Source organism: Ictalurus furcatus, chromosome 29 (genome assembly GCF_023375685.1).
Source record: "Ictalurus furcatus strain D&B chromosome 29, Billie_1.0, whole genome shotgun sequence".
NCBI lineage: Eukaryota > Metazoa > Chordata > Actinopteri > Siluriformes > Ictaluridae > Ictalurus > Ictalurus furcatus.
In genome coordinates this window covers 14867359-14882530 of record NC_071283.1, presented here as the reverse complement: position 1 = coordinate 14882530, position 15172 = coordinate 14867359, and the positions used below count along the sequence as shown (strand labels likewise).

Below are 15172 nucleotides of genomic sequence, written 5' to 3'. Positions count from 1 at the left end.
GGGAACTCGCTCCTCAGTGATTTGTTTACTTGTTTGTGTTTATTCTGACGATATCACTTCCTGTTTTCGCACAGGAGCTGGTGGACTTTGTCGCATGTTTGATTCATTCATTCATTAATTCATTCATTTAGACTCCACCCTGAAACCCGTGAAGAAGTTTATAATGGAATATTTAGCATGATTCTGCTGCTAAGTCATCGTCCGGGGCGGTATTTCTGTTATCCCCGTGAGACGTTAGCGTTTATGTGATGACACGCAAGTTCTGATGATGTTTAATAGGACAGAACATTACTACGATCTCAAACATAACGGATAACGTAGAAGTAGTGGAGATTTGAGGTTTGTACGAGCGTTTGTCCCAGAGTGCACTGCAGCTGTACATCACTGAGTTACAGAGACTCGACTCGGCTAGTTAGCGAGCTACGAGACGGCGTTGGTGGAGATGGCGTTGACGGCGTGAAAGTTGAAGCTTTAGAAGCTGAGCCGAGCGTACAGATGAGGAGATGAGAGAGCCGGTCAGAGTAAAGGATTAAAGTGCCGCTGCATCACTGTCTTTAGGTAGACATGCTGCCTCGCTGATCCTCGGCTTTCTCACACCATTTCTCGTGGTCTGGAGGTGTGGTTACGGTGAGGTGTTTGTAGAAGAGTTCCGTCTGGATTTCAGGAGACAGAATCAAGTCACGGGGGCCAAGCACTCAGGACTTCCTCACACAAATTTCCTCATAACAAAATAATATGGTCCTTGTTTTTCACTCCAAAATCTGGGAGAAGCGAGAGCTTCGCAACAGCCAGGCATGGCCACCGCATGGAGCGCTCGGCCAACCTCCTCACGGCTTTTTAATATTAATATAAATCTATTGCACCATTGAAGGTCACGTGTGTATCATAAATATTGATATGTCAGTCATTCAGGGTGGATTTTTCCTTTCAAGGGGTATTCGTCAGGAATAGACGTCCGTTCGACACGCCCGTGTCGATGAAGCTCCGCCCAAAGAACTTACAGCGGTTATCGCTTTCAAGCACACTCGGATATTCTTTTTAAAAAGAACTGCATCATTTATTTATTTATTTATTTATTTATTTATTTATTTTGCTCACAGGACAATTATCCGGCTGTGCCGAGCGCTTGCCGATTTCAGACTGAGATGTGGGCGGAGTGAAGAGGCATGCCAATCAAACGACTGACAGGAAGTCCATCCAAACAAACAGGCGTTCCGGATCCCGATACAGTTTTCCAAACCTTAAAAATAAATAATTACCTATCGCACCTTTCAAGATTATATATAAAGTCATCCCGAGGTTAGACGTTATTCTGTAATGTTTACTGGCTGCGTCGAGTGGCTCCAGGAAAAGAAAGAAAAAAAAAAAGTTCACATGTTCCAGAGGCTATAAATGGAAGAAGCTTCAGATTGGGCACCAGTGGATCGTGGGAATGTTCACTGATGGCTCTCTGCATCCAGGCCAGTGATCTGGAAGACGCAACTTGATTTCATCAACTCAAAACGTGACACGTCGGTCCGTGCTCGGAGAAACTTCTGTCCTTTTCAGCTGCTGTTATGTTTACATGAAAGGTCAGATTCAGGAGTGCTGTATGAGACCTCGATCGTTCCGAGCCTGTCTTGCTGCACGTACGGGATGAGAAATAAACCCGGCCGCGCTCAACGTCAGTCGTGACGACGAAAAATTAGAGACGCAAACAGTGAAACAATCGGCTTGTGCAATGACGAGGCTGATTCCCTCTTCTACAGTGCTGTGGGAAAAACGATATGAAAATTCACTTCGAAACTATGTTTTAAAAAGAGAAACGGACCAAAAAAACTAGTGTTGCCTTTATACCAGATATTTAGTTTTTTGGGGGGTTTTTTTGTTTGTTTTTTTTAAAAAAAAAAAAAAAGAAAGAAAGAAAGAAAGAAAGAAGGAAAAAGAAAAGACACTACATTTTTGGATTAACATTTTAAAATCACAGAATTTGTTTGTCAAAGTCTGAAATTCCCCAATATATATATATATATTTTAAAAAATAGTGTGCAGTATCATTACAAAAGGAACATTATATTTATTTATTCTTTTGGGAAGTACCTTACCATTCCAAAATCGAGAAATGCTGCAGGCAAAAATATTTAGAAAAGAGTAAGATTCATCATTTTTGCCAATATCAAGTCGATCAAGTAATAGACAAACACAACACCTTGTGGTGGCTTCTTCAACTTGCAAGTGATTTTAAAAGGAATCTAAACTTTCTGCACCATATTAAGGTGTCATTTCCTTCTCCAACCACCAGACGGCGCTGAGCATCAATGACTCGAAATGAGGACGAGTTCAAATTCAATTTATATCCAAAACGCTAATAAAAAAAGTTCCTCGATTCCTTTTTTTTTTTTCCTTCACATTAAAATACACTTCACTCTTTGCCACTGTGTTTTTATTTTAAAGAACACCATTAAATACAGAAGGCACTTACAAAAGTTAAATTACAGACGTGTTATAAACGTATAACTTATCGATTAAAAAAAAAACAAACAAACAAAAAAAACAAACAAAGAACAAACAGAGAAAAATAAGAGCCGGAGGCGGCCGGCGAACTCGGCGGCCGTGTACAGTACGGTACATCTCAGTAATATCTAAATATCTGTCAATCTAAGTACAGTATAAACAAGGTTTATTTCTGTTTTTAGTTTAATGCCCCTACTAGTTATTTTTAATACACGTTTAATTCTTTTTAAAATACAGAAATCATTAAAACATAGGTTTTTGTGTAAAAACAAATCACGAGTTAGTGGTTTGCGTTTGATTCATTTCTTCTACTACGTATTAGGCTTTTGTGGTTTCTGCATTGAGGACGTCCTGGTAGAGCTCGACGAGACGGTTTGCCTCTCTCTGACCAGACAGCAAAGCACCATGGGTAGTGGAATAGTATTTCCTGTGCGTGGCCTCGCCAGCAAACAGCACCTGCAACGACTGTTAGAGAGGGGGGAAAAAAAAACATCGGCTTAACCTCGATCTTACAGTTACTGCCGCAAAGTATACACAAAACGATAACGTATTAGAACGCCTGTTAATCTTCTGACCAATCACAGTCCAGAATTCAACATTCAAACACGATGTCTAAGCGGTTAACTTCGATTAGATGTCTCATGCTTTGTTTAAATTTAAAACAGAGATGCTCTCAAAACGAATATGACGGAAAACGAATTCAGGGGCGGGGCTAACATTTACGCTCGACCGCTTGAACCTATCACAGGCTAATATGCTAATTATTCAAGGATGACCATGTGATAACTGGAAGCCAAGATGTATGTTAGTAAACAGAACTGTGATTGCTATGGTAACACTGAAATATCTTTATATAATATATATATATATATATATTATTATATATCCTGGCTCTGTCGTATCATCGCGCTAAGTGCAGGCGTGTGTGAGGGGGCGTGTCAAATTTGCATGATCATGCATATTCATAGCTCCTTGTTAATGATACATGCTTCCTAGCTTCTTTTTATTAATGAGAGTAAGTGTAAAGATAGTACGTAGGTCGCTTTTAGTCGTTTTTTTTTTTTTTTGGACATCTTTGGGGAACAAAGATAAACAATAGATATTTGTGTGGTTTCATTTTTTATTTTTAGCTTAACTGAGTAAACTGTTTGAAATCCATGCGCCTAGATGGAGGTGGAGGTTATTTTCAGCACTGCACTTTAACAGAAGAATACTGATTTCTGTCTGTACCGCACATTTTCCTGGAGGCGCAGGCTGTTCTTTCAAACCTGTAATTGCCCGGTGCGAGGACGAAAAAATAGAGTTGGGGGGGGGGGGGGGGGGCGAAATCTGCCCTTGTTTCACCTTATCATCTAAGAGAGTCTACTGATCCACGCTGAGTGTCCGTCTGAAAAGTACTGAATAAACACCGCCACACGCTTCACTGCAGAACTTTTCACAGGCTCTCTATATACGAAATGAATATTTGATATGACAGTAATAATAAGAAGTATTTAAAAATAACAGCTACTTTAGATAACGAGAGATCATCTTTAGGGAAAAAGGTTCAATAAAACACCTGTATTTTCTCGTCAAATACCAAGAAACGGGTTTCCTCAAATTTAATACTTCCCCTTCGTTTGTATTCATTTGCACAGGTCCTTCAACAAGCAGAACGTGAGCAGAAACGCGGATTAGAAACGTCTTTGCGTCACTCACCGGAGCCTTGGAGCTCTTGGTGTAGGGCAGGGGTTGGGCTAGTCGCTCGACGTCTCCGCCGCTGGAGCCCACGCGGGTGAACGAGTACGAGCCCCTGATGTAAGGATTACTGCCCCACGACGAGCGCAGGATCCGCCGAGGCTTTGGAATGTTCTGGTTCCCTGCATGAAACAACCGGGAAGATGGGGTTCACGAAAGCAGCGCTGCAGAACTTGGCATGCTGACGAGATGGAAACAAATTGGGAAGGGTTCCATCCACACTGTCTCTGTATCTTATCCATTATTAACAGTTTATCATTTTTGGAAAAGAAGGCATACTTTGCAGAACAAGAGAGTAAACGTTACGTAAATGTCGCTATGGTGATTTGGCGGGATGGTGCTTCGTTTTGAACAGATGCCAGTGTAGAATCATGGATGAGGAAAGAACCAGAGTGCTTGCTTGCTTAATGAATGAAAAGGGAGACAGAAGGGTAATCAAGAAACTGTCGACTCTATCTATTTATTTATTTATTAATTTGTGCTTTATTCGCAAAAATGAAAGAAAGAAATACAAACAGGACGAGAACTACTGGCGCAAAGAACCTGATCTGGTAGGGGAAAAAATGAGCAGGTAGATCCTGGTCGATTTTCTTTCTTTCTTTCTTTCTTTCTTCCTTTCTTGTTTATCTTATTAATATTATTTTATTTCTCGCATTTTACTGTTATTGTTAAACACCAGTACACCAAGACAAATCCCTTGTATATGGTAACCCACGATACTTGGCAATAAAGGTGATTCTGATTCTGATTCTGATCCATGGTTCTCAAAATGGGGTCAGGGGAACCCAAAAGGTCTGTGACTTAAAAAAAAAATCATCTCGGAACTCGGTTTCTCGGAACTCGGTTTCTCGGAACTCGGTTTCCACCACGTCTAACTTGACTGCTTTAATGCTACTGAGCACGCCAGACGGCTGTGATGATTGCGTAACACACACACAGGTGAACAGAAGTGCTATAGTGATGAATGAACTCCGTTTCGCCTGGTGACTCATCAGGGGAGGAATAACAGACAGCTCCAGGTAATGATGAAGCACTGTGATGTCACATTGTGTGTCTACATCCAGGGTGGAAATGATCTGTGGTGAGTCAGCGTGTATTTACAGGATGATGAGTAATGGCTAGCGATTACACCCGGCGGCGTGTCGCGGTGCCGCTGGAATCTGGAGTGAGGTGTAGTCGTGTACCTGTGTGAAACCATGGCGAGAAGCCCGAGAGAGCTGACTGGGATTAAGTGTCAGATTTCACAAAAAGACATGAATCCAAAGACAAGCTTAATTTACAGTTTGTTACGTCATAAAATCAAGTCAATTACTGTTACATTTTTCCTTTACGTTTGAACGCTCGATTATAAAATTGCTCGAAGCACCTCCCCGTCCCGCCCCGCCCCACCCCTGACCTGTGAACTTGCGGAGCAGCTCGGTGCACATCTCGGCCACGGTTTCGTCGTCGCATTGCTCCATGAGCAGCGCCTCGTTTCCGCAGATCCAGCCGCTCAGCATGTGGCCGTAGCGCTCGGGCGGGTAAAGCACGTCGAAGCTGCAGATTTTCCGGTACCAGAGCTCTTCTGGATACGCCAGGCTCTCCAGGTGTGCCTCGTCCTCCCACACGAACTGGATGCTGTTGCACTCGGGGCTCCAGAAGGGCTCTGAGAACTCCAGGAAGATCTTATCCGTGGTGCTGATGCCCAGCTTCTGGATGGACAAGGCCTTGTCCAGGGGAAGGCTCGGAGAGAAGAGCGTCTCGTGGGCTTTCTTTAAGACGCCCAGCGAGGCCGTGACGACCACGTGATCGGCGAGGAACCACTCGCCGTCCTCGCACTCGACGCGCACCGGAGCCGGCCCGGGTCGCTGATCCTGGTTGTGGTCGGCTTGGTCGGCGTCGCCCTCGGCGTCCTGAGCGCTGTAGTTCCAGTGGATGCGCCGGACGGGTTTTCCGAGGTGCAGCACGCGGCTCGGAATGTCCTGGGCCAGCAGCTCTACCACTTTGATGAAGCCCGCAGGGATGACGTGGTGAGCGCCGGGGATCTCTGTCCACTCTCCGAACTCACTCAGGGACACTTCGTCCATGCTGGCCGAGCTGCTCTCACAGCTTTCCACCTGAGACGACAACAACAACAGCGACAAAATAAGTTTACAGGTTTATATTAACACACTCACTCTAATACGTTATCGTTTCTATAGTAACAGCCCATACACACCGGACGCTCAACTAATAATAAACGGGTCAAAAAACTTGTTTAATCGCTCATCGTAGTGGAAGGAATTGTTCACGTAACATTTATGGAAGGAGTCTCCAGTGTCAGAGGTAAAGCTCTAACTTTACACTTGTAAAGTTTACACTAGTTCTGTAGCCGAACCGATCTTTACACCTTCAAGTGTTTATACTTTTAATTTATACATTCCAGGTTTCTCAGTCCAAGGAAATTCAGACTTGCGGTAATCAGACATTACAGATACCGTGAATAAAGATTAGGTTAATAAAGGCTGAGGTATTTTTTATGAATAATATTCCCACGTGGACAGTTTTGGGACTGCAGATGCTGAAGTTGGACTAATCTCGGCTCCACGTGGACGGATACGACGTGGTAAGAGTACAGATTGCAGAGCGCAGCTTCTCTCCGGCTTCTTCTGTGAAATCGCTGCTGTAATCATTTCCCCTTTCTGTTCCCCTCTTTCGAATTCCTCTTCCCTTTGAACTCGTAAAAACACGCTGTGCTCTGAGGAAACACGCTGAAGAGGACACGAGGCGTGGAAGCGTTTCAGAGAACTTCATGTATTGCAGCGTAGTCGGGTTACGTCAGGCGCAGGGGCGGAGTCACGTTTAGGATTAGATGTGGTGTTACTGAGATGCAGTGTGCACACAAATGTAGGTCCCTAGTGGAGTGTGTGTGTGTGTGTGTGTGTGTGTGTGTGTGGTCATGCTCATGCATATGTTCATGCGCAAAGGCAGACCACAGTAATCTGTTAACAGCCCTGAAAGAAAGAAAGAAAGAAAGAAAGAAGATGCAAAGGAGAAATATAAATAAATAAATGTGATACAAAGGAGAAAAACACATAAATGAACAAACAAGACTGTATGAAGGAGAAAAACAAAGAACAATTAAGTAAATAAACAAGGGCTAAATAGATAGAAAGAAAGAAAGAAAGAAAGAAAGAAAGAAAAAATAGAGAAAATCAATAACCAAACAAAGAAAAAGATACAGCGGAAAGAAGGAGACACAAAGGAGAGAGCAATTGTGTGTGTGTGAGAGAGAGAGAGAGAGAGAGAGAGAGAGAGAGAGAGGCAGAACGTCCTAAGTGTACACTATAGAAGGTCACAGTATTTTTCTAATCATGTAAACGTGCCTTATCCACTCCAAACCAGTTCTGACTGCATTATGCACTGAGAGCGAGCAGAAACCACGCGGGTCATGTGACTCCTGACGCTCCCTGTGACTGGCTCTTTCTGTCACTTGTACAGCCTGAAGAGAGCTATAACTTCAGTTTTCAGAGTCGTGATGTGACGTAACGATCGCGTGAGTACGTAAAGGAAAGCAGATGTGAGTCCTCACCCCACCTTGAGGTACTGCTGGAGCATGGACAGCTTCAGCTTCTTGGTGCTTTCAGAGTCGTCGGGGTCCATCGTGATCTTTTTGCGCACCAGGTCCCGTGTGAAGATACCCACGCTGTTCTTCGTCTCAGCGCCCACCGGCTTCCCGTTCTGGAAAAACTCCTGAGTCAGCTCATACACCTGGGGGGGGGGGGAGAGAGAGAGAGAGAGAGAGAGAGAGAGAGAGAGTTCACAAAGAAAAGATAAAGTACAAGGAAAGGAATGAAAGTGGGAGAGCAAGAAAGAACGAAAGAAAGAAAGGGTGTAGGATGGCAGGGAAGGAAGACAGAAGGAAGGATAAACAAAGAATAGCAAGAAAAATGAACATGAAGGAGGGAAAGAGCAAAAAAGAATAAAAGAAAAGATTAAAGCAAGGAGTCAGGATAAAAAGAAAGAAAGAAAGAAAGAAAGAGATAGATGGAGGAAGGGATGGGTACAGGGAAGAGGGAAAAAAGGGAGAGAAGGGAACGGTTAATATAGTATTTGTCACATCATGGAGACGAGGTTCAGTCCAAATCACACACAGCCTTGAAGTGTGGATGGAATGCATTAGCATAGTGTAGCGGTTTAGCTCTGGAGAATTTACCTGTAAGGGTGATTTGGTGAACTTAATACACACCTGAGCCGAGACACACACCAGCAGCCAGAATCAGAGCGAGAGAGAGAGAGAGAGAGAGAGCAAAAGAGAGATAGAGCAAGAGAGAGCGAGAGAGAGAGCGTGAGAGAGAGAGCGAGAGAGCAGAAGAGAGAGAGCAAGTGAGAGAGCAAAAGAGCAAGAGAGAGACAGAGAGCGAGAAAGCGAGAGAGAGCAAGAGAGAGAGCGAGAGAGCAAGAGAGATAGAGTGAGAGAGAGAGCAAAAGAGAGAGCAAGTGAGAGAGAGAGAGCAAAAGAGAGAGAGAGCAAGTGAGAGAGCAACAGAGAGACAGCGAGAGAGAGTGAAAGAGCAAGAGAGAGAGAGCGAGCGAGAGCGCGAGAGAGCAAGAGAGAGAGAGAGAGAGAAAGAGCGAACGTGCAAGAGAGAAAGAGCAAGAGAGAGAGCGAGAGAGAAAGAGCAAGCGTGCAAGAGAGAAAGAGTGAGAGAGACAGCAAGAGAGAGAGCAAGAGAGAGAGCAAGAGAGAGCGAGAGAGAGAGAGAAAGAGCAAGCGTGCAAGAGAGAAAGAGTGAGAGAGAGCAAGAGAGAGAGCGAGAGAGAGAGCAAGAGAGAGAGCAAGAGAGACAGCGAGAGAGAGAGCAAGAGAGACAGCGAGAGAGAGCGCAAGAGAGAGAGAGCGCGACTGAAAATGGAGTTATGGGTCAGGTGAGGTTACTGCCTCAGAAAGCGAACTTTACTCATGAGATTTGATAGCGTTCTTCTGAAGCTGAGAAGAAAAAGCTCCTCACGTGAGAGCGCAGTCATGAGACCGATTAAGAAATCTGCTGAGTAAAAGAACCACACAGTTCACACTCAGGAATCGCGAAAGCTAAAAACGCTGATGTATCAAGCACAAACTTCTACACCATCAGTACACTGAACATGTCCACACATGCCTTCCAGTGTGTTGCAACTTCCTGTACCTCTCATGTGTGTGTGTGTATATACGAAGTTGAAAAAAACTCCCCACACACTCCACAGCAAACCCCACAGCCCTCGTACCTCATTGTACAAGTCGCTGAACTCCTCCACCAGGTCCTTGGGGATACGCTTGCCACTGTTGGTCTGGTAGTGGGCCACACCGTTCTTGGCGTAGAGGCTGATGCGGCCCACGCTGCGCTCGTCCTCCGTGGTGTGCTCCAGGAGCCCATTATCCTCAGCCAGGTGGTAGATGGGGTTCCCGTTAGCGCCATGGATCCAGGTGGCTCCTAGTTCCAAAGTGGCTCTACCTGGGAAGAAAAATATTTACATAAGGGACCATGTCCAATGATTTCTCCTGAGAAACACAACGAGCAGAGCATTTTTCTGAGAGCGAGCTCGTCACGGAGGCAACATTTTCAGAAGGGTAAATTTAACGTCTCACCGAATTGAACGCTTTGCACTCTGCCTCCGATGCAGTCCGAGGCCTCTAGCACCGTGACATTGGTGAAGCCGTTCTCCAAGAGGGTCTGGGTGGCTGCCAGGCCGGCCAAGCCCGCACCAATAACTACTATTCGCGGTTGGTGATGCCTGCGTAAGCCGCTACTGAGAGGATCATCTGTGCTGTCTGAAGATATTTCACAACTTTGCATGCCGTCCAAGCTCCTCTTCTAAAAGACCTGTAGGATGGCGAGGACAGCAAAGTGGTTAAAAGCAGACTTGATCGTGAAACCTTCTTTAAGAACCAGAATCGCATCACGTGTAAATGACGTGGAAACGACGTCCTGCTGACTTTACCCAATCACTCTTTCAGAGACGTGCGTGTGTCCGTGTTTATTCAAATGAAACGCTTCCCCGGGTGTAAACACACTCGCTTCAACAGAGCCAAAAAGAAGAGGCACACCTGACATAAGGCAGGCCGAGGAACGGAGATGGAAACAAAACAAAACAAAAAAAAAAAGCGGAGGTTCTAAATTGTGTTATTACAAGGGCCGCTCTGAAGGGTGCTATTACGCGGTAGACTAAACAGACCTCTGGGAATAAACTTCCCTTTCATTAGGAGTCTGCGTAGGTTTATACCTTTCCTTTCAAACGCTGCAGACGGGGCATGGCGTGTATACAAAGCTACCACGTTACGAGTACGTACAGCGCACCCCTGGGATAACTCTCGGAACGTGTCGTCGTAATGGTCCGTTCTACGAGACGAGATAAACCAGCAGGCAGACGGGAGTTTCGTGAAGCGCTGGGTGACTGAAGCAGCACTGAGTTCAGAACCGACACGGAAACAGGATGTGTAATCAGAGGTGGATTCGTCCGCTGTAGTTAACGTTCAGCGGTGGAGAGGGGGGGTTAGTTTGTGTGTGTGTGTTTTTTCCTAAGGAGAAGAACGTTATTCTTCGAGACACCACCACAGAAAGAGTCCGATTCATGGTCCATTCATGGCAAGAAAATGAAAAAGGGAGGCCGGCAAGTGTAACAAAGGCAACAGTTTTTTTTTTTTAAATAAAAAAATAGAGCTACCAAAAAACTAAGAAAAGTTCTGGAAACCGACTTACAGCGGTTTGTATTTTAAAAGAACTCCCTGTTTGGAAGCTGGGGAGAACTAGGCCAGGTGTGAACTTTCCTGAGACTGCTGAGGATGTGGCTTAGTGACTCTCAGCAATAAAGGGACGGGCGTCAGTCACTTCACGACATGCAGGCGGAGAAGAATGAAAAGGTAGCAACAAAAAGACTATTGTTTTGCTTTGTTTCGTTTTTTTTAAATGATGAAAGATCACTTCCTGCCATACTTCCTGTACATACCGATGTTACTGCAAGATTCTCTACGGCACCAGAACTGAAAGAACAATCAGCGCTGAGATAAGTCGAGCTCGCCTAACATCTTTATTATCCCTTCTTCCTTGTCCTCCTTAGCAAATAAAATGATCTCTATATTGCTCCAGAATTACACCGTACAAACAGCGAAAAACAAAACGTCGTGCTTGATATTGATCCGTTTCGTTCGCGTCTACCGCGGCCCACGAACGGCACGTCATCGGATCGTCCGTTACGTCGTCGGGCGTGCAAGAATCGATCGGATCCTCCACGCCTCACTAACAATTTTATCTTCCTTGTAACTTCCGCTACAGGAAGTCGCAATTTCAAACGTTGGGAGGCGGAGCCTAAGCGTTGGAGTGACAGCCTGTGTAAACGGTGGTCCGAATCCCGATAACACTCTGCGTGACTTCACTAAAAGGAGTAATGTGGCTTAAGACGGAATTTATTCCCTGAGAGTTCTGTTCTGTTTTATCTACGATATTACACTTCTACACATTTCAGCTTAGCACAAGATTAAAGAAGCAAACGGTAAACACCAAACATGTACCAAACACTGGGATGTATTTGGGTTAAGAATAGGAAGCTGTGTAAATTAGATCGGTTTTGTCCTACAGGAAGGATCTGGAATCAGTGCTCTTTCTCTTAAGCCGAGCACAGACTTGGGCAAACACTGATCCTCGGCGCTGATGTCAGCACGTTATTCCTGTGGCTGGAGAACAACCACAACACATGCCTCTGTTCTTGGATAGAGATTAAAGAGGCAGCTGGTTGACAGGAGGAGGAGCGTATGTGTGACGAGGGCTTCATCACGACCCAGAAACGCCAACCTACATCCTCCGTAGAGTGGTGATCCTTCCTCAAGACAGACGACAGAGAGACGCAAAGGCTAGAGTGTAGTACGCTCTGACCGGATATTCCACCTCACGCCAAAGCACTTCCCAGAAAACACAACAACGCTTTCCTGACCTTAACACACGATTCCTCTTTGGTTATTTTCAGCCAGCGCAACCTTTTTCATTACTATTTCATGGATGTTACTATCGTTTCTATAGTAACAGCTCGTTCACACGTGTGATCCGAGGCTAGTAACAAACAAATTGTAAACACCGTCGTGTTATTTAACAAACAATCCCTGATCATCGTTGAGATGGTGACGTTTCCTGTAAGACGGTGTTTATTAAACATTTACGGAAGGAGTCTCCAGTGTCAGCGCTTTGTAACAGTCGGGAGGTTTTTATTTGCTTCTTCCCCCCCCCGTACCTACGGAGTAACGTTCTGGGAATGTGATCGCGATACATCAAAGTGAGGACGAGTTTAAAATCAAACTCAAACGGTTAACGGGTAAAACTGTGAGAACGCCGCTGCTAGGCGACTGGGAAATATATCTGCTAAGCCTTAGCTAGCGAATGACTGGGGATAAGGAAATGATCAAGCTAGCACATAGTCGTGAACGCTTTCATACGGACAACGTGACAGAAATATCGCTAATGTGAACATTTACCTCAGAAACGACTTCAAGCAAAAACGTTACAGTGACGTTGTGGCGTTTTGGGGTTTTTTTTTTTCCTCTCGCTCTTTTTTAAAGTAAGTGTAATTACGCTGTAATTGCAGTCAATAACCCGGCGCAGCTCAGGGAAACGTCGACATTCCCGTCCGTTTCGTCGAATTTTTTGTCTATATTGTTCGTATGAAAGACTCCACTGCTTCACGTTAGCTGGCTTTTAGTCGTTAACCAGCTTAAACCTGTCACGTCTTTTATCCAGACTCTTTTCTTAGGAATTAACCAAATCTTCTAATCTCTGATATTTCCGCCGAGTTTGTCTCGTCGTCGTTGTTTTTCTTCCGTTAGTCCGTCTGGTATAAACGACTCGACTGCGTCATACTAGCTAAGATTTTAGTTTAAGTCATTAACTAGCTGTTTATCTTTCCCTGCTGTCCAGCGACCGTGGACACACCTCTTTGTTCTGACTAACTTGAAATACTTGAAACAGTGCGCTTTTGACTGCATTCAAGTGTCAAAAATGCAAAAAGATTTGAACACAACAGTGGATGAAGAACAGAAAGAAAGAAAGAAAAACATTTCAGTGGGATGATCTTTAACAATGTAGGAGAAAAATGCTATTATTAAATAGATTTAAAAAAAAAAAACAAAAACAAACAAAAAACAACTTGAGTGTATTCTAAACTGTCCTATAGACTGTACTCCGAGGTCCGGGTGATGAAATCACGTTCCAGGTGTACAGTAAGGGGGATTAAAGTACCAAAGGTTCACTTCCTTCTCACTGGAACAAAAGATAAAGGAAAATGAAATGTTATCTCATGCTACTCTCAGGTAGTTCATTTAGTTTTGCTGGGGGGTTGTTTTCTGTGTGTGTGTGTGTGTGTGTGTGTGTGTGTGTGTGGTTCTCTTATAGCCTCAGAACACTCAAAAGCTTTTCTTTGTTCTCGTTCTGTGTTTTGAAAGAGTAAAGAGTGCTGAGAAGAAAAAAAAAAGAAAAGAAAAAAACTTGAGTTAGACAAGCAGCAGTGCCACGTAGGAGCTCCTTTAACAACCAGGACCAAGTGACATGCAAACTGAGCTTGGACAGAATTATTATTATTATTATTATTATTATTAAACACACACACACACACACACAAGGTTCAATCTGACAAATCTGACTTGGTGTACAGTGCGAAAAGGGCATTTCTGACACTTTCCCCTTTGGCGCACAGAAGAGCGCACTGTTCCAGACGCGCATTTGGAGACGCAGGTGAAAAACCGCTGCGTTAATAATAATAAACAAATAAATAAATAAATAAGCAAGCATGGGGGGTGAAAAGGAGAGCCTGAAGGAAATCGGGGTTAAATGGATGAGGAGAATAAAAGGACACGGTGACAGTTATTCTGTAGTGAAGACACTGAAGCGCAGCTGAGCGTCGCGTCTTATTGCTCTTCTTTATTCCCCCCGATTTATTGATCTTCTCCTCGGGTCTCATTATTAAGATATATAAACACACACTAATCAACTCGAACACAGTTCTAGAGGTGTTGTAAAGCCTTATTACCTGCTCTCCTGGTCGGATGGGAGTGTGTATCAGATGCAGTGCTCTTCTTTTGTGTGCGGTTTTTTCTCTTTCCCGCAGACTCGGGTGTTTATGTGCGGGAGAACCAGCCGCGGCCAGTTCTCCCTCCTCCTCCTCCTAACGCCCCGACTCCCCTAAACCACGCCCCCTGGTGTGGGACCAGGCTGCAGAGCGCCGCCTTCTACGCTGCGATTGGCTGACAGGACGTACCAACGCGCGGCTCGTTGATTGGGCAGCTCTATTGGAGTATTGGCCAATCACAGCGCAGGAGGCGGGACGTTCACTCACAAATACGAAATCTATGCTAAAAATGTTTAAAATATTAAAGATATATTTAGATCTATTAAAGGACAGGTATCACGCCCTTAATGTGTAATGAAATTAAATTAAACTGTTAAACGTGTAGACCAAAGCTGTGTGTGGGGGGGGGGGGGACACATTGTAATGTGTTACAATGTTCTTTCAAAAATGTATTATAATATGCAAATGAGGCAAACACTTTGATGAACTAATAGATTTCATTTGTTTCACAGCTAACATAACTGTATTGAGCAAAATATTATTGTTTTGTGGAATTATTATTATTATTATTATTATTATTATTATTATTATTATTTCATGCATAATTTGTAAAGATATAGCCTACAGATAAAATGTCACTTTATATCAAAACTACTGCAGATGTTAAGAAAGAAAAATGCAAGAAGAATCAAAAAAAGTCTGGCTTTAATAAGTATGAACCAGTGTGAAAGGTTTTGGTTGTTCTTCCTTTAAGAGCTTAATAATAATAATAATAATAATAATAATAATAATAATAAAGATGTTGTATTCACATTCTCGTGTACATGTTTTTTTCTTCAAGAATCCTTTTCATGAAGATTGATTGATTTTTATATCACTGTATTTGTCGTTATTTTTA

The 15172-nt window shown here is 43.9% G+C and overlaps 1 protein-coding gene and 1 long non-coding RNA gene across 3 annotated transcripts; one reads left to right on the top strand and one right to left on the bottom strand.

Moving 5' to 3' along the window:
* Positions 1-2405: 2405 nt before the first annotated feature.
* Positions 2406-14404, bottom strand: smox (spermine oxidase). Of its 2 annotated transcripts, XM_053619343.1 has the most exons (7): positions 14236-14396; positions 9815-10049; positions 9454-9680; positions 7786-7959; positions 5627-6326; positions 4192-4352; positions 2406-2958 (listed from the first exon to the last, which is right to left on the bottom strand). In XM_053619343.1, exons 2-7 carry the CDS (start codon positions 10020-10022, stop codon positions 2812-2814), a joined length of 1617 nt encoding a protein of 538 aa, XP_053475318.1. In that variant the 5' UTR covers positions 10023-10049; positions 14236-14396; the 3' UTR covers positions 2406-2811. The 2 variants fall into 2 exon arrangements, with proteins under 2 accessions (XP_053475318.1, XP_053475319.1); XM_053619344.1 differs by lacking the exons at positions 2406-2958; positions 4192-4352 and adding an exon at positions 4533-4633 and having other exon boundaries at positions 14236-14404.
* Positions 2878-4978, top strand: LOC128604309 (uncharacterized). Its single transcript, XR_008385163.1, has 2 exons — positions 2878-3887; positions 4131-4978. It is a non-coding gene; the product is annotated as an uncharacterized LOC128604309 (long non-coding RNA).
* Positions 14405-15172: the final 768 nt, after the last annotated feature.

What these genes read in the sequence shown, in the direction of transcription:
- smox (XM_053619343.1), bottom strand. Translation starts at nt 10,022, where the DNA reads ATGCAAAGTTGTGAAATATCTTCAGACAGCACAGATGATCCTCTCAGT. An exon ending in TGCTCCAGCAGTACCTCAAG is followed by an intron (nt 6,327 to 7,785) that starts GTGGGGTGAGGA and finishes TTGTCGTCTCAG; the next exon opens with GTGGAAAGCTGTGAGAGCAG. An exon ending in CCAAGAGCTCCAAGGCTCCG is followed by an intron (nt 2,959 to 4,191) that starts GTGAGTGACGCA and finishes CCTCTCTAACAG; the next exon opens with TCGTTGCAGGTGCTGTTTGC.